Source organism: Anopheles coustani, chromosome 3 (assembly GCF_943734705.1).
Source record: "Anopheles coustani chromosome 3, idAnoCousDA_361_x.2, whole genome shotgun sequence".
Taxonomy (NCBI): Eukaryota; Metazoa; Arthropoda; class Insecta; order Diptera; family Culicidae; genus Anopheles; species Anopheles coustani.
In genome coordinates, this window is record NC_071288.1 from 1,842,730 (window position 1) to 1,868,952 (window position 26,223).

Sequence of the window (26,223 nt, forward strand, 5' to 3'; positions counted from 1 at the left end):
ATCCTGCTATGGCCAGTTTCCGGTGCATGTGGGTGCAGGTACAGATGTGTAGCAGGATCGGCCGAGTGTCCATCTCTAATTGGCTGCTGTGTGCGTCCAGCGAGGGTCGATGATGAAATTTGTCGATAGTTTATTATTATATGGGTCTGCGTTTGACGATGTAAGAACGGTGCGTTCGAACAGCTTTATAGTTATTTTATAACGATGGCGATTGGAGTTCGTGACAGAAACATATCTATGCTTGCTGTATTGTAACATGAACATAGGGAAGTTTCTTATATTCTATTCCCTTGTACAGTAGAACGTATCAAAAAAAAGATTCGACGTTTTAAACCGAAAGGCCAAAGTTATCAACTCAACTTCCAAGGCTTACATAACAATTTGCCGCCGGAAAATTCCTAAAACTGTAATAATTAGTAACCACTTGTATAGCGCCTTAGCACTTGAACTGGAAAAGAACGGTGACTATTGAAAACCACCGAAAAATCATGGATTTCACACATGGATGGGCTCTTTTGACCCGCTTTCATAGAACACGGCCCTCGTGCAGGAGGCCGCGTCGTCGGAGGGTTTCAAGTTTCAGACACTGAGTTCGGGACGAGAAAAGAAAATTTTATGAACAAACACAAAAAACTTTATGAACACATATGTACCACAAGATACAGAAAATGAAACACGGAGGAAGACCCTCTAGAAGAAAAAAAGAAACATCTGCATATTGTCGTAAATTAAATCTATCCAGCATAACTGGCGGCCCGCCAGAAGGCTAGTTTTTTTCATCGTGGGAACTAGTAAGTCACATTTCCTCAATGCTCTATCTTTTGGCTCTAACGTGACCTTCAATGCTGGAGAGGCTCGACTTATCGTACACGCTTAACTAAAAACAGATGTTGTGTAATTAGATTTTTCCAATATTTCCATGATCGTCGAAGAAACTATTCTCCATGTGAAACTGTTTTTCTTCTTCGAAAACATACGGGTGAAAAGGTTTCATTCAAAATGAACGTGTGAATAGTTTAGGAAAAGGCAAAGAGGAATTTTACTAGGCAGTTAACTCTGTGTAGCTTTTAGTGTGAAAATCCTGGTAGAAAGGTTCGGGATTTGGGCAATCGAATGCTGTCAGGATATGATGAAGACATCATTATTGTTCTACTGATTCATGCGGTTTTTTTTCTCTTTGGATCGGATAAAGAAAACCCGACAGGTCGAACGTCATGTGAACAAATCTTGGATCAAGATAACCACGATGGACGAAGTTTTCCCCAGAACGACGTCAAGTTTTCTTATGCCGCACCCCAGGGCCCAAATGTGTCCGTTGGGGATTAAGGAAATGAAGTCAGCTACCGTGTGTTTCACGACGGCCAGAAGGAAAAGACATGTGACTACCGGAGAACGGAAAAATAATTGACTGTCACTTCATTAAATCGGCTGCTTGTCAATTTCTATTTGTCCGTCATCGCACCATCCGGATCGTTTGCGTTCTCCGGATGGTAAGTTTAGTTTGGTTTATTGGGTCGAAGATGATATGTGCCATAAGTGAGGAAAATGCAGCTAAAGATACTCGTACCGATGTTGATTCGTAACCAAAGGTTATTAGTTTCATAAAGTTTCTACCTTTTAATGGAGTGTTTTTTTTTTCTTACATGGACCAAAGTTCTTCATCCATCAATGATCGTAGAGTGGCTTATGATATTCTTTTTCTCGCACGGCATGAGGTCCGTGCAGCAGATGATTGGGACCAATGGGAAGAAAGTACAGCATCGCGATGAACCGGGCATCCTATACAACGTGTCTATGCTTTGTGCTCCTTAATGGACTTTTAAAGCATCTTTCATTCGAATTGTATGCATCCAACAAATAACTGGAGTTGAAGGATGTTTAACCGAACCTCGTCGTCTATTGTTACCCGCATATATTTTTTCCCCATTTTAAGCGTACTGAGAAAAGGACGAAAAATGATCGTTGGCAAACTCATGAATAGAGTGTGCCTTTTGAAACCTCGAACACATCGGATCCTCCACAGGAAAGGACCGTATCGAATGAGGAAATACATAAACGAGGACCCGGGAAGGAGGACCGGAGGGTCTCATTTTTCTTGTCTATTCCTAAGAACCCATAGAAACCTACCGGGATGGTGAATATGGTTGTTGAAAACGGACAAATACGAAGAAATCTTGGGAAAGTATGCTTCCAACAATATATGCATGTTTTTTGGAAGTTGAAATTTGGCCAGAGTTTTGTAAAATTGTCTCTACCTCAGTAATCAGTCCTAGCGTGAATATTAAATGCTAAAGACATAGTTTTTAATCAATCCTTCATACAGACAAACATATTTTAACTAACTGCTTCCTAAGACATGATAAGACATCTACTTTAAAAACATTGACCCCTGGGGCGCGGCTTGAGCGGACTACCAACCAGGAGATTCAAGTAGTCCTGATGAAATAGAAAATCGCAAACAAAGATCTCCGACCGTGACAAACAACCCAGCACCCACTTCAACGAAGGACGCGCCGTACCGTACAGGGAATTGATCATCATTGTTTTGGCAATGGTGCTTCGAGCGACAAAGGACCCGAAGGTATCCCGGTGTCCATAAATATCCTTTTTGCTTGCTGCTAACTGATTTCCAACGAAGAATCGCAGTTCAGGTAAGCGTTTGAAGGAACCTTCGTCAAAGGTGCAAGGACACACAGAAGGATAGCAAAAGGGAGCAACGATCGTTTTGTGTGATCCTGATGCATCAGGGGAAAAGGGAAAAGATTTTTCTTTTGACCACACCAACATCGACATCGAGTCACGAGAAGCTAAAAATCATTTTAAATAAAGAGAGTACCTGGATTCAATTCATTGCTTGATAGCCTTTTCATTTCTATCGCTTGGTATCTAATATGTTTTTTATACTTATCAAATAGTACCGGACCCGAAGAGAGAGAAGGAATGCGTGTTGCCCGAAAATGATTTATTTTTGCAGCGTAACATGATTTTCTGGTCGAATGCTAGGTGTCTGAATTTTCTGAAGGAATAAGTCGGTTCCGTGTTTGAGACCAAGGCTCACCCTTCGTAAGCATCATCCTAGAAAAAAGACTTTGTTCAGATGTACATAGTAAATTTGAATAAACATTCCATGAAGGCCGATGAACATTTCATGAAACATTCGTTTGCCTCTTTATTTTAAATGCATGATGCTTGATGAAAATTATTCATAACTTTGAAATTATCCATCTGGTTACATATTGTTTACTAACTATAACTAACTAGATAGAAACATTTGTGCACTAGGCCAAAATTACGTTAACTTAACGAGCATTTGTTCAGTCTGTTTAAAATAAAGCGCCGGAATGTATGCAATTATACGAATCATGTAAAAGCTTGAGTTCTAACCGAATCTAATCTGATTCGGAGCTGTCAAATGGTACCATTCCGATAGAATTCTGCCATCTCTATAATATTGACAGCCGGTTTCACACGTGCGCTTTTAACCAAAACAATTGCAAAGATCTCAGATCTATAAAGTGTCGTTTGCAAATAATTAAAGAAAATGTTGAAATCACATCGTCTTTTTGTCGGAAACATCCCGAAAGGGACTACCGAAGAAGAGCTAAATGCAGAATTCTGTGCTTACGGTGTTGTTGAATCGATAGAAATTAAACAGAAGTCCAATCCGGCCAGCGATGTGGTTGATATCTTCGGTTTCGTTACATTGCAGGCAGACGATTATACTGTACATTGTTGTAAGTATTCGGTGACGAAACTATGCTTAGTTCAGTGAAGAGTAACTTGCAATTCAATCAACAGGTATCAAAGAGTTTAGCGAGCAGAAATATAAAGGTGTGTATTTGAACGTCTCCAAAGCAAAGGAATCATTTTTAGACCGTTTGAAACGGGAAAGAGAAGAAGCAGAGGCACTAAAAGAATCTGCTGCTTCGTTGGAGCCGTACAAAAAATTAGCTGTTGAGGAAAATGTTGCCAAGTCTCCCGAAAAGTTGCCGACGTTGCCTACGATATCGAAATCGAATGAAAGCAGTTCTTCGGAAAGTTCAGAATCAGAAAGTGAAGATGAAGAAGAACCTAGTCGAGGCAATCAAACGATTACCAATCGACAGCCGATTGCAAAACCGGAAGGTGAGCTTGTGAGAAAGTGGAACCAAGAAACTTACATCGAGCATGGCAAACTGAAAATTATTCCCATCACGGGTCAGGTAGCAGACGTGATTGATCGATCAAAATCTCGTCAGAAACAATCGGAGGGTAAAAAGCTTGGAGAGCAAGCTCGTATAGCCGATGAGAAGCGTAAGCAAGGTTTGACCAAACTGAAAACTGCCTACGAGCAGCAGAAAAACGCCATCAAAAGTGCACTCTCGGGCGATTCGGTGAACAACAAGCGTAAGATCGCTTTTAGCGATGACGAAGACGACGAGGAAGGCTCGTCAACGAAACCGAAACTATCTCTTTTCAATGGCCAAGATGATGATGATGGCTTTGAAGGCAACTTTTCGGTTCGCAATCAACTGGAAGGACAGGAGGGACAAAAGCTTCACGAAATGCAAACAACGTACCATGCAGACAACAGATTTCGCTTGGATTCGCGGTTTCTCGATCACGACGACAAGACTAAAGGTGAACGGAAACCTCAGGAGAACATAAATGATAAGGATAGGCGAAAGCAACTGGAAATCCTATCAAATGTGACGGGAAAAACTCTGGGTGAAAAACGTAACGACAGGTATGATATCACAACATTGATAAATTTGTTCGAACGTGTGCTCATGAAGTGTATGTTTTCAGTAAAAAAGCTCCACAAATGCAACGCTTCGACCCGTCTCAAAAAGAAAAAACTGATCAAGATAAAGCGCCAGAAAAGCCAGTAAACATGGATGAGCTGAAAAAGGCTGAACGGCCAGAAGAGGAGTATAAAGTATCGGAACAGAAGTTTTACGTCGTTTCCGATGAACTGTTGAACTCAATTAAAGGCTCCGCGGCGAGAACGGATAACAATGAAGGGTTTAGTCTGCTCTCGATGTTTGGTAGACCTGCTGAAGATAATCCGAGCGCGGAAGTCACCAACGAGGATGTCTATGAAGCTGATGAAGAGATGCCTCTTCAAAGCGATGCCAAGTTTAAATATGAGTCGTCGGACAGTGAAGAGGAAAACCAAGCTGTCGAAGATCATAAGAACAGGATGGAACAATTTGAAGATGGCAAAAGTAACAAGCAAACGAAAGAGAATGATAAAGAGAAGGATGAATCGTGGAGGGAAAATGTGGCACAACGAAAGGCTGGGTATTATTACTCCAGGCAGGGAATTTGGAAGGAAAACTTCTTCTTTCTTCCCGATGACGTTCGTTTTGATGGTAATGATCGGAATATAAAGTTGGGGAGATATAACAGCAGCAGCATTGAACATTTTTGCTTTTTTTTTATAGAAGGACGAAAATTCTTCGGCATTCATTCCGTTCCTGCTGGAGAATCTGCTACAGGTGAAACAAGAGAACCCAATGCAGAGGAAACGAAGGGCAATGTTAAGGATATTCGTAAAATATTCAAGAAGCGTCGACAACGTGAGGAGAAAATCGTTCGAACTAATTCGAAACGAGTTTTCAAAATGATGAAGAAAAGGACTCTACGAAAATGAAGTATTGCTTGGAAAATAAACAGGTAAATAAGATATAATAGCGTATTGTACTGGGGCATGCCACGTTTGGCATTATTTCAGAGCAATTACTCCTATCTACCCAAGAATTGATTTTGTTATCATTGAGCTCCACCTGAAGTGCGATTATTGATAGCGAAGATTTAGGTTTTACAGAGCTGAAGAGGGGTATTCAAATTTTGTCTTATCTTGTCTGTACCTTGCATCAATCAATGGTTTTGCTCATATTAAACAGTGTACCGTAGAAGGAGCAATACTAGTCGCTTTACAATTGTTCAGCAAGATGGAACGAGGTCGAGTGTTCCTATTTGTAGTGATTGTCACAATAGCAATTCCTCTAACCGCCGTATCAGCTGCCGATGAGAAGTGTGATCTTCCAAGAAGCCTTCGAAGGGAAATACAACAATACCAACCGGTGGTGGATCAAATATTCGAACGAATTGTATCGGGCGAGTTTGCTGGTAAAACATGGGAAAGTTTGCTGGATTTCACTGATCGGTTTGGACCGAGGTTGTCCGGTTCGAAGCAACTGGAGGATGCAATCGATTTCGCCGTCAAAGAAATGATCAACGATGGACTCGAGAATGTCCACACTGAAGACGCACTTGTACCGCATTGGGAAAGAGGTCGGGAGTGGGCACAATTGGTTGAACCGTTCCGTAAGAATCTGCCCATGCTCGGGTTAGGTAGAGCTGTCGGCACACCGCCTGAAGGCATTATGGCTGAAATAATCGCTGTGGAATCGTTTGACGAATTCGAAAGCTTTAGTGCTGAAGAAGTGCAGGGTAAAATAGTAGTTTTTGCACCAGCATGGGTTGGCTACGGCCCAACTGGTCGTTACCGTTACGAATCGGCTTCAGTCGCTGCAAAAAAAGGAGCTATTGGAGTACTTGTTCGTTCCATGACGCCGTTCTCGATCGGGACTCCACACACCGGCACCCTTCGATATGATCCCAATGTGCGCCGTATTCCGGCAGCTGCAATCACAGTTGAAGATGCAATGTTACTCCTTCGAAAGTTCCGTCGTGGGGATCGTATGGTTGTGCATCTAAAAATGGATGCGGTCAACCTTGAACCTACAATTTCGCGCAACACAATCGGTGAGCTGCAAGGCTCAACATTCCAAAACACGTCCGTGGTAGTGGTTTCGGGACATATGGACAGTTGGGACGTCGGCACCGGAGCATCGGATGATGCTGGTGGCGTGTTCGTATCATGGAAAGCTGTAGCTTTCCTCAAAGCCATGGGGTTGCGCCCGAAACGTACAATCCGAGCCATTGCTTGGACAGCCGAAGAGCAGGGTCTGGAGGGAGTGAGTGTTTACGAGAGGCAGCACGCGGCAGATGAGAGAGAAGAATTTAACGTATTTTTTGAATCCGACTCGGGAACGTACGAGCCTACTGGGCTCGATTTTTCAGGCAACCCGGAGGCTCGTTGCATTTTTGCAGAAATTGCCAAGTAAGTTCCTTGACGAAAATGGAGAACAGTTTCTTAGAATATGGTAATATATTATCTACCATTTCTAATGCAGACTCATGCGTGGATTCTCGGAGTTTACCTACACAAATGGTACCGTTGGATCCGACATCGGAAATTGGGTTGGTCGAGGATTTCCAGGAGTTTCGCTGCGTAATAAGAATGAAAATTACTTTTGGTACGTGGACGGCTACATATGCATCATATTTTCGTAAATTGTCAACAGAGCAGTAATTCTGATTGTATAACTTTTTAGGTATCATCATACAGAAGGCGATACGATCGAGCTGGAAGATCCGGAAGCTTTAGATAAAAGTACAGCCCTGTGGGCAGCGACGGCTTACGTTATTGCCGATTTGAGCATCGATATACCAAAAGAACCTGTTGGGTACAGTCCTAATGCTTTGTAGTGCAATGTTGAATGCAAAATCAATAGAGTTTGTTATACTGTTCAATAAACATGGTTGAATGTATATTGGTTCAGTTCAGAGCTGCAACTTCTATCTTATCTAAAACAGATTTGGTTATCATTGAGCTAGCGAAGGTTTTGATTTTACGGAGGCACACTCGGTTAAAAAAGGGTATTCAAATGTTGTCTTATCTTACCTAGTGTACGTCACATTACTCAATGGTATCTAATTGGCCAATTAAATTGATATGTTAATCTAATTAACCTGATAACGCTTGTGTCCTCATAAAGCAATGTTCCATCGAGGCGAGCAATGAGCGGAGAAATATTACGAGCGATGTTCAGGATTTTCGTCCATACAAAAAATGATGAAGAAGAGTTCGTCACAAAAGTTTAGCAAGTGTTAAGCATGTGTTGGGTAATAAAGGGTAACATTAGTTCACTATTTCATGTCACGGTAGTCACTTTATTGGTAGAATTTCAAAGCAATAACTCCTATCTGCCAATTCATTGATTTTGTTATCTTTAAGCTGTACCTGAAGTGTGGTTATTGATAGTCAAGATTTGAGTTGTACACTCGGCTCAAGAAGGGTATTCAAATTTTGTCTTATCTTGGCTGTGCCATATACTACTCACCGATTATGTTCGCATAAAACAGCAGACCATCGGTGTGAACAATACTAGTCTCTTCGAAATTATTCAGTAAGATGGAACGAGGTCGAGTGTTTCTATTTGTAGTGATTGTCGCAATAGCAGTTTCTCTAAGCCCCGTATCAGCTGTCGATGAGAAGTGTGACCTTCCAAGGAACCTTCGAAGGGAAATAAAACAATACCAACCGGTGGTGGATCAAATATTCGAACGAATTGTATCGGGCGAGTTTGCTGGTAAAACATGGGAAAGTTTGCTGGATTTCACGGATCGGTTTGGACCGAGGTTGACCGGTTCGAAGCAACTGGAGGATGCCATCGATTTCGCCGTCAAAGAAATGATCAACGATGGACTCGAGAATGTCCACACTGAAGACGCACTTGTACCGCATTGGGAAAGAGGTCGGGAGTGGGCACAATTGGTTGAACCGTTCCGTAAGAATCTGCCCATGCTTGGTTTGGGCGGAGCTGTCGGCACACCGCCTGAAGGCATTATGGCCGAAGTAATCGCTGTGGAATCGTTTGAAGAATTCGAAAGCTTTAGTGCGGAACAAGTGCAGGGTAAAATAGTAGTTTTTGCACCAGCATGGGTTGGCTACGGCCCAACTGGCATTTATAGAGGTGAATCGGCTTCAGTCGCTGCGAAAAAGGGAGCTATTGGAGTACTTGTTCGTTCCATGACGCCGTTCTCGATCGGGACTCCACACACCGGCACCCTTCGATATGATCCCAATGTGCGCCGTATTCCGGCAGCTGCAATCACAGTTGAAGATGCAATGTTACTCCTTCGAAAGTTCCGTCGCGGAGATCGTATGGTTGTGCATCTAAAAATGGACGCGGTCAACCTTGAACCTACAATTTCGCGCAACACAATTGGTGAGCTGCAAGGCTCGACTGTCCAAAACACGTCCGTGGTAGTGGTTTCGGGACACATGGACAGTTGGGATGTCGGCACCGGAGCATCGGATGATGCTGGTGGCGTGTTCATATCATGGAAAGCTGTAGCTTTCCTCAAAGCCATGGGGTTGCGCCCGAAACGGACAATCCGAGCCATTGCTTGGACAGCCGAAGAGCAGGGTCTGGAGGGAGTGAGTGTTTACGAGAGGCAGCACGCAGCAGATGAGAGAGAAGAATTTAACGTATTTTTTGAATCCGACTCGGGAACGTACGAGCCTACTGGGCTCGATTTTTCCGGCAACCCGGAGGCTCGTTGCATTTTTGCAGAAATTGCCAAGTAAGCTCTTCGAGGAAAACGGAGAAGAGTTCCTTAAAATATGGTAATATATTGTCCATCATTTTTAATGTAGACTCATGCGTGGGTTCTCGGAGTTTACCTACACAAATGGTACCGTTGGATCCGACATCGGAAATTGGGTTAGTCGTGGATTTCCGGGAGTTTCGTTGCGTAATAAGAATGACAATTACTTTTGGTACGTGAACGGCTACATATGCATCATATTATTGTAAATTTCCAACAGTGGAGTAATTCTGATTGTATAACTTTTTAGGTACCATCATTCCGAAGGCGATACGATCGAGCTGGAAGATCCGGAAGCTTTAGATAAAAGTACAGCCCTGTGGGCAGCGACGGCCTACGTTATTGCCGATTTGAGCATCGATATACCAAAAGCTCCTGTTGTGTACAGTCCCAGGGCATTGTAGTGCAATGATGTAAGCAGCATATTAGACAATGTTACTATGATCAATAATAAAGAACCAATAATGTGGTTCATGGAACGGAAATCCGTAAAGAGTTAGAAAGAAAGTAATTCAAGAAAAAGGCTGAGAGAAACGTAAACAAACATCTTTCCCGATGTCTCCCGAGTGCACACATGATGATCTCGTTCGCAGATTAATTTTTGTTAGCGGAGGCTGCTGTCAACGAGCATCAGTTGATGTTTCCCGTGCCGGCTCTGAATGAAGCGATAAGCGGCGTAATTGTAGAAGATCGTTTAGTTTGTGTAAGATCGCGAGTGAAGCCGTTCGTTTTGTGTAATTTCAATCGTGCTGCCAGCACAATGGTTTGTGGAATACTTTCCTTAGGGATTGCCGCAGCGCTTATCAGCTTGAGCGCTGCTGGAGTGGCCGATAATAGGGTGGACAGTTACAGCAATCCACACGATGGAAGCTGTACACTGCCGGATGCTCTGCTGCGGGAGATCCGGGGTTATCAACCCATCGTCAACAAGATCGTCGATAAAATCGTCAACGGGGAATTTTCTGGACGCACCTGGGACGCCCTGGCGGAGTTGGTCGATACCTTTGGAGCGCGAGTCGCTGGTAGTGAGCAGCTGGAAAACGCAATCGATTACGTCGTGCAGAAAATGCAAGCTGATGGGTTGGAAAATGTCCACACGGAAAATGCGACCGTACCTCACTGGGTACGGGGATACGAAAGCGCAGAGCTTGTTAAGCCCTTCCGCAAAGTGTTGCCCCTGTTGGGCCTAGGCAGCACCATCGGCACTCCTCGGGGAGGGATCATCGCCGAGGTGCTGGCGGTAGAATCGTTCAAAGAGTTTGAAGCCATCCCACCGGAGCAGGTGCGTGGAAAGATTGTGGTGTTTTCTCCGGCCTGGGAAGGCTACGGACGGACTGTTGTTTATCGTAGTCAGGCTGCTTCGGTCGCTTCACGGAAAGGTGCCGTGGCCGCTTTGGTACGCTCAATAACCCCATTTTCGATCGGATCGCCTCATACGGGCCAGCAGCACTATCAGGATGATGTAAAAAAGATTCCCGTTGCGTGCATCACCGTGGAGGATGCCCAGATGTTGCTCCGCAAGTACCGCCGTGGAGAGAGCATGGAGATTCATCTTGAGATGGAAGATCGTCCGATGGAACCGGTTGTTTCCAGGAACACGATCGGGGAGCTGGTTGGCACGACGGTCTCGAACACTTCCGTCGTCATAGTTTCGGGACACTTGGACAGCTGGGACGTTGGTGTTGGTGCAATGGACGATGGAGGCGGTGCCTTAATCTCGTGGAAGGCCCTCACGTACCTGAAGGCAATGGGATTGCGTCCTCGACGCACGATTCGAGCTATTCTCTGGACGGGCGAAGAGGAAGGGCTCTACGGAGGGGCTGCCTACAAGGAAGCACACAAAGCGCAGGAGGTTAAAGAGTTCAATTTCTTCTTTGAATCGGACATCGGAACGTTTGAGCCAAAGGGGCTTGATTTTGTTGGCAATGCGGATGCCGAATGCATCTTTCGGGAGATCGTCAAGTAATGATGAATGCCAATATTCCTAATGATTTTGTACTGATAATAAATAAATGTAATTTTTTTTCAGACTTATGGCTCCGCTGAACGCAACCGAGTTTGCTACACCAACCGATGGCGGTCCGGACATAAGCCATTGGACCAGCCGTGGTTTCCCGGGAGCCTCATTGTTAAACAAAAATGAGAAATATTTTTGGTGAGAACGACTTTATACAGGCATATGTTCAAATATCGATTAATCATGTTCATTTTCTAGGTTCCATCATTCTGCTGGTGATACCATGGCTGTGGAAGATCCAAAGAATTTGGACAAATGTGCTGCCCTGTGGGCGGCTGCCGCGTACGTCGTTGCCGATTTGAGCGTTTCCATGCCCAAGGATGTACACCCATGAGTTTATCATTGACTATGTGTGTGTGTGTGTGTGTGTGTGTGCGGTAAATAAAGAAACCATATCAATTTATTTATTTATTGCATTTTATATTTTCCTTTCATATTTACTCTTTACCTTAGTTATATACTCTAATGGTTTTTGTTGTTGTTGCAGCGATTCCTTCCTATGCCTTTCTGTTTGTTCACCATTGAATGAGTCAATTCTCCAGCGGGATGATCTTTAGGTGCATGGTGTTTGTAGGATAGGGGAATGAATGGTAATCCTTTTTCTTCTGCTGTTTTGCCTGAATCATTTAAATTTTCTTTAGGGTTTATGTTTGCATGCTTTAGTTTTATCAGATTCTATCAGTATTGCAAACTTGACAAACTAGTAAAACAACACCTGAAATCATTTACAATCACCCACCTTCGTTTCTTGACACTATTAACATGTGTTTCTTCTCTATGAATCGTATCATTATCATCATCATCTTCATCATCATGATAACTTAACAAACATATATTAAGTGTTTCTCTTTTCTTTAGACTACCGTTTTCGATTCGCGCACATTCGTTCGGAGCTTAGTTTGTCTTCTTACATTTTAGTTATTCATTTAGTATGTAGATGAAGTTGGATGTAACTGAATCGTACAATTTCAGCGTAACTCTAGATTTTATTTTCCACTGGGGTTGTTTGTTGTTGTTCTATACACGTAAAGAAGTACACTGTAGAACTGGCGCTTGGGTGGTCAGCGCATCAAGAAAAAATTGGAATAGACGTACTAGCTATGTATGTATATTTGTTAAGTATATATATATTTATGTATATATTTATGCAATAATTGGAGATTGATTTGTTTGTTGACGCCATGTTGCGAAATTACACCCATCGCTGTTTGACTAGGCTAGTGTTTCCTGTTCTATGCTCTCTACTTGCTTGTCTTGTTATCTTCTATTTCTTTCGCTAAGTTCGTTCCATAGTAAACCATTATCTCGTATTCCATGCAGTGATATTAGTTTTGTACGTTTAATCTGTTTGGTTTAGTTTGTTGAGTTTTTTTGGTAGAGTTTGTTGCGCATCGATTGCTGAATATTACTTTTCAGTTGTTTTACTAATTGTGGCGATGAATAGTAGTGTCGCGGTCGTGTTTGTCGGTTTGTGTGAGTTTGAGTGTACAGCGTAATATTATTCTGCTTTTATATATCTATTTAATATATGTGTAAAGGTAAATATCACACTTAGAAAAGTCAAAACTTTTTTGCATCATTCGGCATCTTCGATCAATTCGACTTGTTTGACGATAACGTTTGAATTCCGAATGATAATATCAGGCTGTTTTCCAAGCCATGCATACTCATACATCTGCTAAATATACATATCTTTCTGCATCGCTTAGTGTACTAGTTAAAAGTGCTGTTCTGTTTGCGGTAGATAAAACCTATATTGGTTGGTGGAAATTCTGCCTGATTAGATTGTTTGTTGTTGTTGTTGGTGGTGGTAATGGTAGCGGTGGAAATGCATCGTGACAAGGTGGGTGAGAAAAGAGTGGAGTGTGATCAGAGCGTGATCTTCCCCTTGTTTAGAGTGTCCTGTGCCTATCAGTTTTTGAAAGAACAATTCGCTGAGATTTTGAAAACCACATAGATCATTTCAATAGTGTAACAATCGAAGAGATTACATTGCCTTCCCATTTACCCATTCGGTCTAGCGTATGGTGGTGGGTGGGCTATCGAGTCACATGCTTGCATGGTACTTTCTCTCTGTTGTTTTGAACAGTTATTACGATACTTATTTCGTCTTTTTTTCTGGCTCTCCTCAAGTGAGTGCAATGGAACTCGGTTTCAACGGAAACGTTACGATTTAACAATCCTCAAAGTTTAATAAATAGTATCGACTCCCATCCTTTGGATCATTTTGCCTGTTAGTATTCACCATTCATTGCTATGTTATTTCTTTTATTTTACCTTTGCTCAATTAACAATTTCAACAGTAAAATATCACTTAATTTGATGAAAGATGCTGATTTCTCACTTGTTGATGCGTACGTAATATATGTATGTATGTTATGTATGCTATGTTTGTTGGTTTATATATCTCTAAACATGCATCCCGTTTCTAATGCACCGTTGAACGTTAATGGATATAGTTTTTCTCTTCGAACGAATTCTGTCCCAGGGTATTGTATGCCTTTTGTAAATGTATATAATTTCCATCTTTGCCGCTCTCCATTTTCCCAGGAATATGCTCTTTTTTCTCGTTGGAGCGACTGAAATTAATAACTTAAATAATGTTTATCCATGCCTATTCATAATTATACCTTTGTCGTAGTACAACAAACCATCTCGTAGAATGTTAAACTAATTTTGAACCAGAACTAATGATTTATATTTTTTGACCCCCGCTATCAACTAGTTGTTCAACCTATGGCACATGCGTCAATATTTTACATTTTCCGATCGCTAGATGATTTCCTGCTCCTATATATTTTTATATGTGTGTATATGCATGTAGGTAAGTATGTATATTTGTTAGAATCTTTCTCTGCAACCCCAGATACTGGTTTAGCATTCTGCACCCGTGGACCTTGTTTTGCGATGCTGCACTAGCTAACTATCTAAATGTCTGATGGTGCTGCTCCCTTTTCCGCTTAACTCATCAATACTTAACAAGTATGCGTCATTGTATCATATACACCGCAGGCAATCAAAGGTAATGTGCTTCATCAAATTGATTGATGATGAGAGTTCCGAATGGAGATTGAATTTTAAAATATGGAGTAGTTATGGTAGTGAGAATCAGTATCTTTTAATTTGGGTGCAAATTGTACAGTGCCTATATTCGCGCTCCTGGTGGCTGCTCTTCTAACATTAAATCACACACACACGCGTCATCGCTTTGATTGCCTTTTTACTACTGCCAGTAGTCGTTACCGAATGCAGTAGCATAATCATGGCCAACTCTGACCACAAGTCTCTGGTGTAGCTTAAAATTGAATAGGGGGTTGTCTTCAGATTGCTTCGTATAGGAAAAAAATATACTCTTTTTTGAAGTTAAAAACAATGTATAACAATCTACAGTATAACAAATCTACGAATTAATAATACTCGTTTGAAGCTCAACATAAGCGTTTCAGGTGTTACGATATCGTAACAAGATAAAATCCCAAGATTGTCCATAGCTGCCGAAGAGAATGCCAATGGCCGTAACATTGGGTTTCTTGTACTAAAAGATAGCCTTAACGTAAAGATATGTTGTTCACCTTCACGTGGCATTTCGGTCTGCGAATTTCGCTCCGTTTTATCACATGCACACGTGCTTTCGTAAAACGAATCAAGTCGAGAGAAAAAACTCTCAAGAAAGATGCCTGAAGAACGACGAACGAAAGCCCAGATTCACGGATGATTGGAACGTACGACGGATGTATCCCGTGGAAGGACAGATTGCGGCAAGATTGTTTCGACCAGAACGCTTCGGTTTCGGTAGTTCCGTGTTCAAACTTGCGGCGTGCAATATGTACAGTGGGTGGCTTATTCGAAGATGGTGTTGCTGGAGAATGCTTAATCGTCCCAGGTCGGATAGCTGACAGTCTCGTTGTAGAACATGCCGAAGCCGTCTTTTTTCACCTCCGACGTCTGGCGACCCGCGCCGGCCGAGCTGGTGGAACTGCTGGACGTAGCCGGCGGTTGGAAAATGTTCGTGGACTGAGGCGGTGGGTCGTAGATCGTCCGATCGCCCCAAGTGTCATTCGGGTTCCAACTGTACGCGTTATTTCCGTTGCCCTGCTGCGGTTGGGTACCGGCACTTCCCCACTGGTACTCTCCGTCATCGTTGGTGGCCATGCGATTTTCGTAACCATGCCGATCCCAGACGGCCGTGGGCTCGGTGTGATGCTGTTTACCAGTGGCCTTGGTTGCTGAAGGAACGTTGAGCTTGAGGTTCGGCGGTACGGAGCCGTTATTATCGACGGTGAGTTCGAATTCTTCGCTCGGATGCTCCAGCGAACTGTGCGTGATCCCGTAGTAGAAGTACATGATCAGTCCTAGCGTCATCCAGACCGTGAAGCGCACCAGGGTTAGTATACTGAGCTTGAATATCAAGTAAATGTTGACCGTGATGGCAATGGTGGGGATGAATGGAAGTCCAGGAGTGAGGAACGATAGTGCGTAACTAAAAGAGAGATAAGAGTACCACCAGAAATTACCCAATGCTTGTCATTGTATGTTATATTATGCCACCAACCGATTCTGAGGTTGCCTGGAGATAACAATGAGTATGGTTATAATACTGAACACCAGAACGGTGTACGCCAGCGAGAAGAACGTCCCTGTCAGTCCGATTGCCATGAAGAGATCCAGCAGAAATATAAACACGTACATCAGTCCTACCAGTTTCGTCACGTACATTCCTACAAAATAAAACAAAACCATCCCTGTATTCCATTGCTAAAGCGTGGCCATTGGAGGCATTTACCGCTTTCGTGTGTCGCAGGTCCAGCCCTAACCCAGGGAAATAGTCCAGGACAAAGGTATGAATACTGTTGCAACTTGCGCCCTATGAAATCGCATCCCCAAAAGGAGAAAGGATTGGAGCTTCCTTGAGGGGCACCATGGACTGCACCTGAAAGGTAAAGAACCCAGTTAGAAGTCATGCAGAGTGTTTAGGTAACTCTCTGGGGGGAGTAAACTTTTACCGTAAAACTTATTCTCCGATCGATCAGAGACTAGGAACTGATCGTCGCGACCCATAAAGCCTTCAGGGCTTTCCTCGCCGAAACTGTCATCCGAATCGGGTGAACCGCGCGTAATTTTCTTCACCATTACGTTCGCCTTGACACGTTGCTGTACTGTCGGATCCGGGGTGCTCGGAGGTTGTGGAGTTCGTAGCTGAGCTGGCAGCAGATCCACCAGAGAAGTGCTGTGTGGCTGATAGCGTAGAATTAGGACGCAGGTCGAGACGAGCGTGTAGGCAAGCAGTGTTCCGATCGACATCATCTCCACCAGCACCTCCAGCTGCACTGTCAGGGCCACTAGGGATGCCGCTATGCCACTGCCGATGGTCGCAATCCCGGGGACGCCTGTTCGGGCCCATAGTTGAGCGAGCTGGCGAAACACCAGCCCATCCTGGGCCATGGCGTAGATGACACGGGGCATCGGGAACATGGAGCCGAACATGGCCACACTTAGGCCGGCCGTGGCACCAATGGCGACCAGCGCTCGGCACTTGGGAGCACCAACGTATGTCCACATCTGAACCAGCGCCGAACCGCTGTCGATGTGGTCGTAAGGAACTGTCAAAGCAAACCAATTGGAAACAGTCAACTGTTGCCCAGACGTGTAGGCTTGGCGCACTAGTGACGGAACTTACCAACGAGTGTTAGGATAAAGCTACTAGTGACATACACTATAAGAACGATCACCAACGAACCGACGATCGCTTTGGGTATGCTCTTCTGTGGATTGTGCGCCTCCTCGCCGGTCGTAGCTATGATATCGAACCCAATGAAAGCGTAGAAGCAGGTTGCGGCTCCGGTGAACACCTGGAAAATAGTCGAACCAAAATAGTCTTTAAACAAATCTATCCATGTTGAACTTACCCCACTCCAACCGAACGGTAGGAAACCCTCGTGCTCCGTCCAGGTGTTGGTGTCGACATAGAACAGGCCAGCGGTAAGGATAAACACCCATGACGCAAGATTCACCGTGTTGAGGACGTTATTAAACAGCACCGACTTGCTGGCCCCGAGAGCCAGGATGAACGTCATAACGAGCGTAATACCGAACGCGATGAAATCCGGTGGCCGTCCTGAGAGATGGTAAGTGTGTAAAAATGTATTTGGAGTGGAAAAATGAAACAAAAGTTTTAAAATAATTGAGCATAGAGCCAGAACGAATGGATGTGGCAGAAATTGGAAGAAATAGAAGCCAAAAGAATTAGAAGAGAAATTAAAATACTTCTCCACGCAATCTGATGGTGTAGGAAAAAGGCACGGAGTCGTTCAAATGAAATGAAAACACCCTTTTGGATCGTACGTACCGAATATGGTCCCCACTGAGGCTGCTATGCTCCTTCCTATGAAGCCGCCCGATAGCGAATCGAAACTGGCGCTAAGGGCACAGGCACATGCGCTCGTACCTGTTTTGCGGGAATCGGATTGTCATCGCCGTCGATGGTGGGCCACGTGTCGGAATGTTGCAGAACACGTCCGGGAAAAACACGGAAAATACATAAAGTCAGGTTGGAAATAGTCGAATTAATTTCGCTGTTTAATTGCATTGCGGGGGATCCGCGTGGGAATACAATTTAATTGAGATTTCGAACGATGCGCGCCCGCACCGATAGGTCCGTTGAAAATCCTGCCCAGTTGTCACAAAACACACGCTAGGGCGGACATTTTCGGGTCGGGGAGAAAATTAGCTTAAAAGCTCGCTTCGCTTATTGCACCGTGTGCCGACCACCCCTAGCAGGGGGTAGCAGCAGTAGCAATTAGTCACCGCCATGAGGTTGCATCTGTAGCATTTCCGCTTTATACTTAGTCACGTTTCGGCTTGACACGCCAGCACCATACCACGGGGTCCGACGTTTCATATTTCAGCTATTTTTACCAGGATCCGGCCGAAAGGGCGAAACATCGAGCTGCCATAGAGAACCGGCTTTCCTGTCACAACTCTGTGGTCAAGAGCCACTGTTCACAGTTATGGGCACTTGATGTGGGCTGTTGAGCAAACAAGAGTTGAGTCGAGATAAGAGGCGTTTTGTGGCGGTAGTGTATGGGTTTTGGCCAGTCAACGGGTTGTGTGGAATTGTGTCCAGACGGCCCCTTCCTGCGACAACTTCCTGCTGTCCTGAATGCCATTGAGCGGAAACTTTCCGGCGTGCAGGTCAAGGCGGCAACAGTTGCTAGTTCAGGCGAGGTGTTAATGGGTATGTTGGCCCTCGCCAGATACGACCATTGTGGGCAATGTACCAGCATCATCGTGCTCTTAATTTTATCGCACCAGGAAGTCCTGGCTCACAAGGCAAAGAAATTGGTAAAGTAAATATTTTATCACCATCACCGGCCGATGGTTTTCTTTTCTCCGGTTCGATTTCTCATCTCGTAGCAGGCCAAGCCTATCAACAGCCTCTCATGGAGTTTTTCCACCATCCACCAAAGCGGGCCATGACAATCGGCTTTCGAGGTCGTATATTTTACCACATAAGTTGTCTTCATGGAGTGCTGATTGTGGTGGATAAGTCATCCAATATTCACACCACTTCTCCTACGATGCAACTGTGTTGCTTGTTCTTCTTCTTCGTACTAAAATCGGTAACTGTTCAGAGGACCCTTTTGGATTGTAATACTCACCAATTAAATATTCTAATATCATATTCCATCCTATAACAAACGCTACGAACTCCCCGACGGAAACATAAGAATACATGTACGCGGATCCGGACGTATGTGGCACTCGAACACCGAACTCAGCATAACAGGCGCCTGGGGGAAAAGGGAGGTTGAGAGAGTCAAGTGTCATCGTTCGAGAACGGGAGCAGGCCCGGGACAGGGATACTCACCGGAAAATATACTAGCTACGGCGGCGATGAAAAAACTAAGCACTACCCCGGGACCGGCGATGTTCCGCGCGACCATTCCGGCCACCAGGTACATGCCCGTGCCGCAACAAGAGCCCACTCCTAGCGAGGTAAGATCGAGCGTGGTGAGACATTTCTGAAAAAAAAAAACGGGAAGGAAACCCGAACGGAAGAAAAACGGTCAAAATTCCAAACCTGAAAAGGTTACATTCCGGAACCCGGCGAACCACGGCGATGAGACTCACCGTGAGCTTGGGCTTTGTACTGCTCGGATCCTCTTCCTGCAGCTTTCGAAGGTCTTTCGTGCGAATCAGTTTCGAGAAGAGGGCCAGCCCCCGGCCACCCCCGGGCATGGGAATGGAAAACTTCATGCCGCCGCGATGGACGACTGCCGCAGAGGAAGCTGGATTGGAAAACGCTCGTTTTCTCGCTTCCGATCGAAAGTGGGCGGTGGTACTGAAAAGCAGAGGATGGATGATGAAATAAATGCTCAACAATAATTGGCTTAGCCATCGTGCATTAGCTCCATCCGTAGGAAGCGAGCGTCGATGGCGAGTATTTCGAGTGTTTATTTTTCTGAAAGCTAATTAACTTGGACGGGAAACGTGAATCCTGCGCGTGGCGAACAAAACTAAAGATGGGAGATTTTGTGGCAAGAGTGATCCGTACTCCAGTTAGGCTTTTGATTACAATTCTATATGCAAAAACAAGGCCAACAAGGTTGTCGATTAGCTAGACGACTAGTTGTTCACAACTCTGGCGAGTAAAATCAGCCATCTCTCATCTGGAACAGAACCAAGCTGAATACGAGTTCCAGGTTTCACTGGGTGCTTCAAGCTTTATTAGATGTCAGTGCCATCATGATAACCATTTACCAGGCCATTACCGTTCCGTAGTTCTTCCCCCACAACACGTGCATGTGCCCCACGCATTCGAGAGCTCGGTCGACAATAATTGAGAGCACAACCGAAACGATCGATCGTCGTCGGGTTTAACAGCGCTGGTGCTTGGTGGTGAAAAGGACCTTCGCCCCGCGACGATCTCGAGCCATCTGTTGACGCGTACATGCGCGAATGAGAACAAATTGCTTTTGCAATTTCACTTGATTATTCTACAAGCCGCGACTCCCGATTCCTCGTGTTTCCTCGGTGGAACCACCGCTTGCAGTAGGGCATAAGAAATGGAATGCGACTAACGGCTCGCAAACAGGCTGCCATTTGCGGGGGGATTCAGCGACTTGTTGCGAGCAATTTTTAGATAATCGATTAAATTAAACACCCGAACGTGGGGAGCATGCAAGCATGTCGCCGGCAAACACGAGGCACGTATGTGAAATGGACGATGAGGTTGAACTGTTGTGTGGCATCATCACACCAGAAACATGTGCCAGCTCAGTTTATAATCGAATAAGACGCTAATGAAGTTTAGATTGTTCTTGTTCCATACAAATCTTTTCCACATCTTCGAACTATATCGTTCTCCGATGCCATAAAGATCAACCGACAGATGTCTGAACATACCCGTCCAAGACATAATGAGAAAACCATTCCAAAGCTTGGTATAACTCCCGAAACAGAGGGGTTTGTGGCAAAGTATTGTTTCTTTTAATTTATATTTTGTTTGCAAGTGCATTAAAAAATGCGATATTCTATTTATTTATACTATTTCTTTGTCGTCCATGTAGGCAACATAATTGGTAACAAAAAAAATTGTGCTGTTGAAACTAAAGAACTGAACTAAACAGAACTGAACTGACCTGAATTCGTTTTTAATGAATAAAAACTTATTTATGTCACGAGAATTGATAAGAGTTTATTCACAATAAGTAAAGTGTAAGCTGCAAATTTTTGGATTCTGAGATTGCTCAGGATCAATGTAAAGATCTACTGAAACAGGGCATGGATCTGACTACATTTTTACATGATCATGATAGGTCATCGTAAGGCAAACCCTTTGCCCCTGTGGACGTGTACAAATATCGCCTCAATCATCGCCGTGGGAACGAAATATCCGACCAGCCTCGTCCGGTTTTCTCTAGAGGACACTTAGTTTCCCTTCGGGGACTTTACGATGGATAAATTAATCTTTCTACTGTGTTACGTTTTGTTCATTTATCCGCCTGTCTTGTTGGAGCTTCCGGTGAGGTTCATATAACAGACTTTATTGAAGCACCGTTCAATACTTTTATTACATACGTTATGTTTTGATGGGTTCTGTCAGCTTAAGCGGCAGCATCTAATTAAAAATGGTGGGTACATTTCAGCTGAACCTTTTTTCCTCTTACTGAATTACACTCACTGTCCATTCGCCGTGGCAGTAAGGCTCCGGCAGGTGTGGTGTTGGACGACCCCAGCACCCGTTGTTATCCAAGGCGGATTATGTTCAGTTTCGGTCTTCCAGTATAGCCGTACGGGGGACGAAGGCACAACACTACCTGAAGGCATGTTGATGTGGTTAGCTATTCCCAGAAAAAAGTATGGCGCTTCACCGGACGAGTAATGGTTCCCTGGCCATGACTACCGAACCTGTCTTTTGCCGGATGGCGTCAATTTCATTTTCCATTCTCATTATTTTCTATTGATTTTTCTAAAGCTTACTCGGAAGTACACACGATAGGTTCTATTTACCTTTCTACATCCTTCCATTATTGAGTTCCATTATTTCCAAATCAAACGCACATTATTAAAGCAAAAAGCTCTCAATCAAGCACGAAATTGCGCATCCTGCATCGTAAAGGTTGTGTTGAATATTTCATGCGTCTGATGGAAATTGACTACACAACAAACTATGTTTATGGTTCAACTTTTTGTAAATATTTGCAACAATTCAAAGCTGTTTGAATCGTGTTGGAGCGTGGTGGAAAAGCAAGCAGCAAACTTACCTAACGATTTTCGAAAAAGTTCCTTAAGAGCTAACAGACTTTGAAGAAACTCTTACAGGAGCCTGTTTAAAAAGCGGTTCCTTTTTTATAATGCAGGATTCGCAATGGTATGTACGCCAAGAAAGGTTTACTTTGCAGCACAACGTACTTTTCTTCCGTGACTTCTCAGCCCACGGAAAACAGTGCCTTTCTATGGGGGAACGGTCGGAAAACAAATTAGAGACTGTTATGGCAATTTAAATTGTAATTTTCCTCTAGCCGGCCACAATCTGCTTAATAAACCTGTTTGAGATTCTCTCTCCAGCAAGCAACGTGTGGTTGTACGAAGCACTCAATTTCTTGTGCTAGGAAAATAAATGTACCTTCCACGGTAGTAAGAAAAATGTTGAACGACACCTACAAGTCAGCAGTAGATTAAAGGATAGGCCTTAAATGTACGACGTTAGATAAACTCCAACAGGCGCAAAGAAGTGTGACTTCTTCAGCGAGTGGGATGATGGCTCCTTTTGAAACAAGTCACGTGTAATTTCATGCATATTTCAACGTGATTGAATGTGCCAATTAGTAAGCAGCGAAAGGAAAATGAGTGGTATTAATTATGAGTTACGTTCGTTCCACTTAGCGCTGGTCCTGGTGATGCTATTTATCCTTTTTCCGCCATATCTCGCGCGGAAAATGTTTCACAGTAAGCTTGGCGTGTCCTCTTCCTCTTCCGGCATAATTTTATAGGTCACTTTATACTTTCGTTTTAGATAAGAATACACTTTACAAGAATTTATTATGAAGGTGCATTGAACTTTGTCTGATCGTAAATCATCGGAGCAAATTCCGCGTTATCATTGTTTTGTATGATATGAAAATATTACAATGGTCGTTTAGTTTTCTTTTCTAAATTTGGAAAAATATGAATATGTAAAGGGGGATGTGGCCCATGAGAAAAACCCCCTGTAGCAATAAAGCAAAAATCGACATTCCAATATCCATTTAGAAGGAAGAATGGCAAAATGCAGTTTTATATTGTTCCCTGTTTCACTAGCACGAGGGCAGGAAATGAAAAAGGTTGGCTTGCATTTTTCTTCCCCCGTTACACTGACCAGCTTACGTGCTCCATAAGAAAAAAATTCCCGTCTTTCACACGGTCGACCGAAGGCCACCGTTTCTATGCATCCCTAGCGAAGATCCTGGAGACCATTTATTTACAACTGCACTCTATTTGTCGGATACTCACTCACGGGAGTTGGACGGCCGAGTCCTTGATTAAGTTTTTCAGTCACGAGCTGGCAAAGCTTGGTACTGGAAATGGCAATTCGTTGCCAGAAAAATCGCATTTTCATGTAATTTTCTTTTTGCGCATGGAAAGCGTATAGTTTTTCTCTTGTAAGTTCAATAGTAATGCAAGGGAGTAAAATTTACATTAGTTGGTTTTCATATTTTTTTATAGCTTTACCAGAGTAAGTCCACTTTACATGCATTACTTTTATCTAACTTTTGACATGCTTTGCATTTACAACTTATTACTGCAATTTCGCTTCGTTACATATTTCATGAACGAACGAAAACACCTGACTAGAAGAAACATGTCGTAGAAGGGACTCTACACAGATTGGAGCATGATGATAAATTCAGCTCCCATTCCCGCTTTTTGTTTTTCTGCCCAACCAGCTGGAGCCCAGCTTAAAACGAGGATATTAAAAATGATTGAAAAAGGACAAACGAACCCGTGTTTCTCGTGGTGCTTTACACAGACCAGTTACGCCTGCCAGCAAGCCATCAGTCCTGCATGTTGATAAAAGAAGATTGATTGCTAATTTCTCCCAATAAGTCTCCTCGTACAGACCGCACTGAGTCAAAGCGCACAAACACGAACATGAAAACGCCCGAATGCCCGCGGTGTCGATAAAAAAAAGGGCCCCTTTTGTTCCCAAGAAGGTACAACCCTGTGTGGAACCTCGTAGTCGGTTTGTTGACTATCCCAGTCCATTTTTATTTTGCTACTTCCATGGCGTTTCCGTAAGCTCCCTGCAGTGGTAAGGCGTTCTTTGAAGGTAAGGAAATCCTTACCAAGGCGCTATAATACCGTCCCCGCTACTGTTTGTGCAATCATAACGGTTTTAAACACGTCTTGATGGTTTGAAGTAATTCCGAAAGGAAAAGTACGACCACGATGGCGATAATAATGTAATTTGTGTCCATACCAGGTCACAAAAGCATTGTTTCTTTGTAACTTTATTGTGCCACAAGTAATTTTCGTATTGTAAGTTTTCGTTCCGGCGAACTTAGGCTATTTAGTGTAATTTTATGCAGCTGCGATCAATTATGTCCAGAAGCTGTTTACCTTTTCGTGTTCGGATGAAGAATTGTTTTCAAATTTGACGCCTTGTGGTGTATTTTGACAACGATGAGGAAAACGGCACAAATTTATGTGAAACCCACCAGGCGCCTCCATTACTCCCATAGAAAGCTCCGAGAAAGCCCACATTCATAGGAGGCGACGGATATAACCATTTCCCAAAAGACTACTGCGTTACGACCAAAGAAGTGTTTCATTCCCAATCGCAAAACGAGGAAAAGGTTGGTTGTTGTTGAGGAGAATATTGGAAGTAAAATATGTTTTCTTCTTTTCAGTCAGCTCAGTGCACTTTGTATATCGAAGTGTTCGAGTGTTTTTCTCGCACTTGACGGGCGAGACGTTCGAACACGGTAAACTGAATGAATCCTTGTTTTTCTTTTTGGAAATTGTTGACAGCAAAAGGAATGAAAGAAAGTCGCTCGTTTTATGGCTCCAACAGGGCATGCCAGTTTTTTCTTGATTTATGTTTCATAAATACATTATGTAATAGTATTGGTTACATCGAGTTTTACAAAGCGAACTTTTCTAAAAGACGATTTTATCAATCACACCTTCCCAACCACAATGTCGATCGGTAAAAAAAGTATAAATTCGCAAAAAAAATTCAGCCAAAATCACGTTCGCTTTTATCTTTTTAGAATACCTTTTATTTTTACATCATGACGGTTTTCACACTTCTAATATGTAATTCCGGAAAACAGGTCAATTGTAGCTATCACAAATTGTTGTCAACATAGATTACTCTACGTGCCTTTCCTATCAGTAGATGTGTGACTTGCCACACTTATTTGATTGAATATTTCGTTATGCACATTCCCGGCGAGCGTGCAATCAATGTTTTATCTTCCGTCTGAGTACGCAATAAATATTTTAGGCCATCAATTTAATACCGGGTTATTGGAAGCGCAACAGTCGAGGCTATGCTCTTTCACATGCGTTTCATCGATTGCTTCTGGTGTGGCGGAGCACGATTTTACAGCCATGCTGGATCCCAAACGGACGATTGCCGGGGGGGCCAGCATTTTGTTGTTGTCTTTATTACATTATTTCAGCCGACGGAAGAGTACGATATGCAAGGCACACACTTACGGCGACCGTTTGATGCCGGTCGGATGCCTTGGTGATGCTTTCAACGATAATAACACCCGATGTGGGACACCAACGAAAACAACACCGACCACTTCGGTCAACCCGGACTCCGCAATACCTCACCCGGAACCTCCACACATTGCGGTGTGGTTTTAGGGAGTAACGTCGATTTAATTATCGCTTATTTCGTCCCGTTTCGCGAGCATCGGAATTGGTCGTATCGATTCCGGGGGGAGGGCAATTTTCGGAATCATTTTGGGAAGAGTGTTTAATGTGGTGGCAGGATGTAAATTGATGGACATAAATGGTGCCAGATGTTGCTTCGGCCGTATAATGATACCGATTTATCGTTCGGCCAATTTCGCCCAACAACGCTATCGCTTAACAGAGAATTGACAATGGATTGATCGGAAAGGAATGAGGTTATGGATATTTAAAACATCTATTAAAGCTGATACTGATTGATCATTTATTTGTTGACTGTTCAAAGCTTCACAAAAGCTGTCTGAGTTTTCACATGCTTTCTAGACCGTTCTGGTCTAGGAACCCTTTTTGGG

At 43.5% G+C, this 26,223-nt stretch overlaps 4 protein-coding genes across 5 annotated transcripts; 3 read left to right on the plus strand and 1 right to left on the minus strand.

The window, feature by feature from the left end:
* Nucleotides 1–3,489: 3,489 nt before the first annotated feature.
* LOC131260649 (carboxypeptidase Q) lies at nt 3,490–9,914 on the plus strand. 2 transcript variants are annotated; one of them, XM_058262428.1, is made up of 5 exons: nt 3,490–3,734; nt 3,799–4,726; nt 4,789–5,354; nt 5,427–5,658; nt 9,695–9,801. In XM_058262428.1, exons 1-4 carry the CDS (start codon nt 3,542–3,544, stop codon nt 5,633–5,635), a joined length of 1,896 nt encoding a protein of 631 aa, XP_058118411.1. In that variant the 5' UTR covers nt 3,490–3,541; the 3' UTR covers nt 5,636–5,658; nt 9,695–9,801. The 2 variants fall into 2 exon arrangements, with proteins under 2 accessions (XP_058118411.1, XP_058118412.1); XM_058262429.1 differs by lacking the exons at nt 3,490–3,734; nt 3,799–4,726; nt 4,789–5,354; nt 5,427–5,658 and adding exons at nt 8,134–9,420; nt 9,494–9,616 and having other exon boundaries at nt 9,695–9,914.
* Nucleotides 5,673–7,612, plus strand: LOC131260651 (carboxypeptidase Q-like). Its single transcript, XM_058262430.1, has 3 exons — nt 5,673–7,111; nt 7,185–7,307; nt 7,386–7,612. Exons 1-3 carry the CDS (start codon nt 5,937–5,939, stop codon nt 7,537–7,539), a joined length of 1,452 nt encoding a protein of 483 aa, XP_058118413.1. The 5' UTR covers nt 5,673–5,936; the 3' UTR covers nt 7,540–7,612.
* A 39-nt stretch (nt 9,915–9,953) lies between the features above and the next one.
* On the plus strand, nt 9,954–11,859 carry LOC131261550 (carboxypeptidase Q-like). Its single transcript, XM_058263615.1, has 3 exons — nt 9,954–11,406; nt 11,474–11,599; nt 11,660–11,859. Exons 1-3 carry the CDS (start codon nt 10,082–10,084, stop codon nt 11,793–11,795), a joined length of 1,587 nt encoding a protein of 528 aa, XP_058119598.1. The 5' UTR covers nt 9,954–10,081; the 3' UTR covers nt 11,796–11,859.
* Nucleotides 11,860–15,331: 3,472 nt separating this feature from the next.
* Nucleotides 15,332–19,717, minus strand: LOC131258836 (probable cationic amino acid transporter). The gene is made up of 10 exons (XM_058260220.1): nt 19,592–19,717; nt 19,329–19,482; nt 19,120–19,251; nt 17,808–17,906; nt 17,368–17,576; nt 17,139–17,310; nt 16,465–17,061; nt 16,245–16,391; nt 16,014–16,179; nt 15,332–15,941 (listed from the first exon to the last, which is right to left on the minus strand). Exons 1-10 carry the CDS (start codon nt 19,715–19,717, stop codon nt 15,332–15,334), a joined length of 2,412 nt encoding a protein of 803 aa, XP_058116203.1.
* Between the last annotated feature and the right edge of the window lie 6,506 nt (nt 19,718–26,223).

Excerpts from the sequence above, each read along its gene's own strand:
- LOC131261550 (XM_058263615.1), top strand. The coding sequence starts at position 10,082 with ATGTTTCCCGTGCCGGCTCTGAATGAAGCGATAAGCGGCGTAATTGTA. Across the intron at positions 11,407-11,473 it reads ATCTTTCGGGAGATCGTCAA|ACTTATGGCTCCGCTGAACG; the intron begins GTAATGATGAAT and ends ATTTTTTTTCAG. Across the intron at positions 11,600-11,659 it reads AAAAATGAGAAATATTTTTG|GTTCCATCATTCTGCTGGTG; the intron begins GTGAGAACGACT and ends TTCATTTTCTAG.
- LOC131258836 (XM_058260220.1), bottom strand. The coding sequence starts at position 19,717 with ATGAAGTTTTCCATTCCCATGCCCGGGGGTGGCCGGGGGCTGGCCCTC. Across the intron at positions 16,392-16,464 it reads ATCGGAGAATAAGTTTTACG|GTGCAGTCCATGGTGCCCCT; the intron begins GTAAAAGTTTAC and ends TTTACCTTTCAG. Across the intron at positions 15,942-16,013 it reads TCCAGGCAACCTCAGAATCG|TTACGCACTATCGTTCCTCA; the intron begins GTTGGTGGCATA and ends TCTCTCTTTTAG.
- LOC131260651 (XM_058262430.1), top strand. The coding sequence starts at position 5,937 with ATGGAACGAGGTCGAGTGTTCCTATTTGTAGTGATTGTCACAATAGCA. Across the intron at positions 7,112-7,184 it reads ATTTTTGCAGAAATTGCCAA|ACTCATGCGTGGATTCTCGG; the intron begins GTAAGTTCCTTG and ends TTTCTAATGCAG. Across the intron at positions 7,308-7,385 it reads AAGAATGAAAATTACTTTTG|GTATCATCATACAGAAGGCG; the intron begins GTACGTGGACGG and ends ATAACTTTTTAG.
- LOC131260649 (XM_058262428.1), top strand. The coding sequence starts at position 3,542 with ATGTTGAAATCACATCGTCTTTTTGTCGGAAACATCCCGAAAGGGACT. Across the intron at positions 3,735-3,798 it reads CGATTATACTGTACATTGTT|GTATCAAAGAGTTTAGCGAG; the intron begins GTAAGTATTCGG and ends TTCAATCAACAG. Across the intron at positions 5,355-5,426 it reads CGATGACGTTCGTTTTGATG|AAGGACGAAAATTCTTCGGC; the intron begins GTAATGATCGGA and ends TTTTTTTTATAG.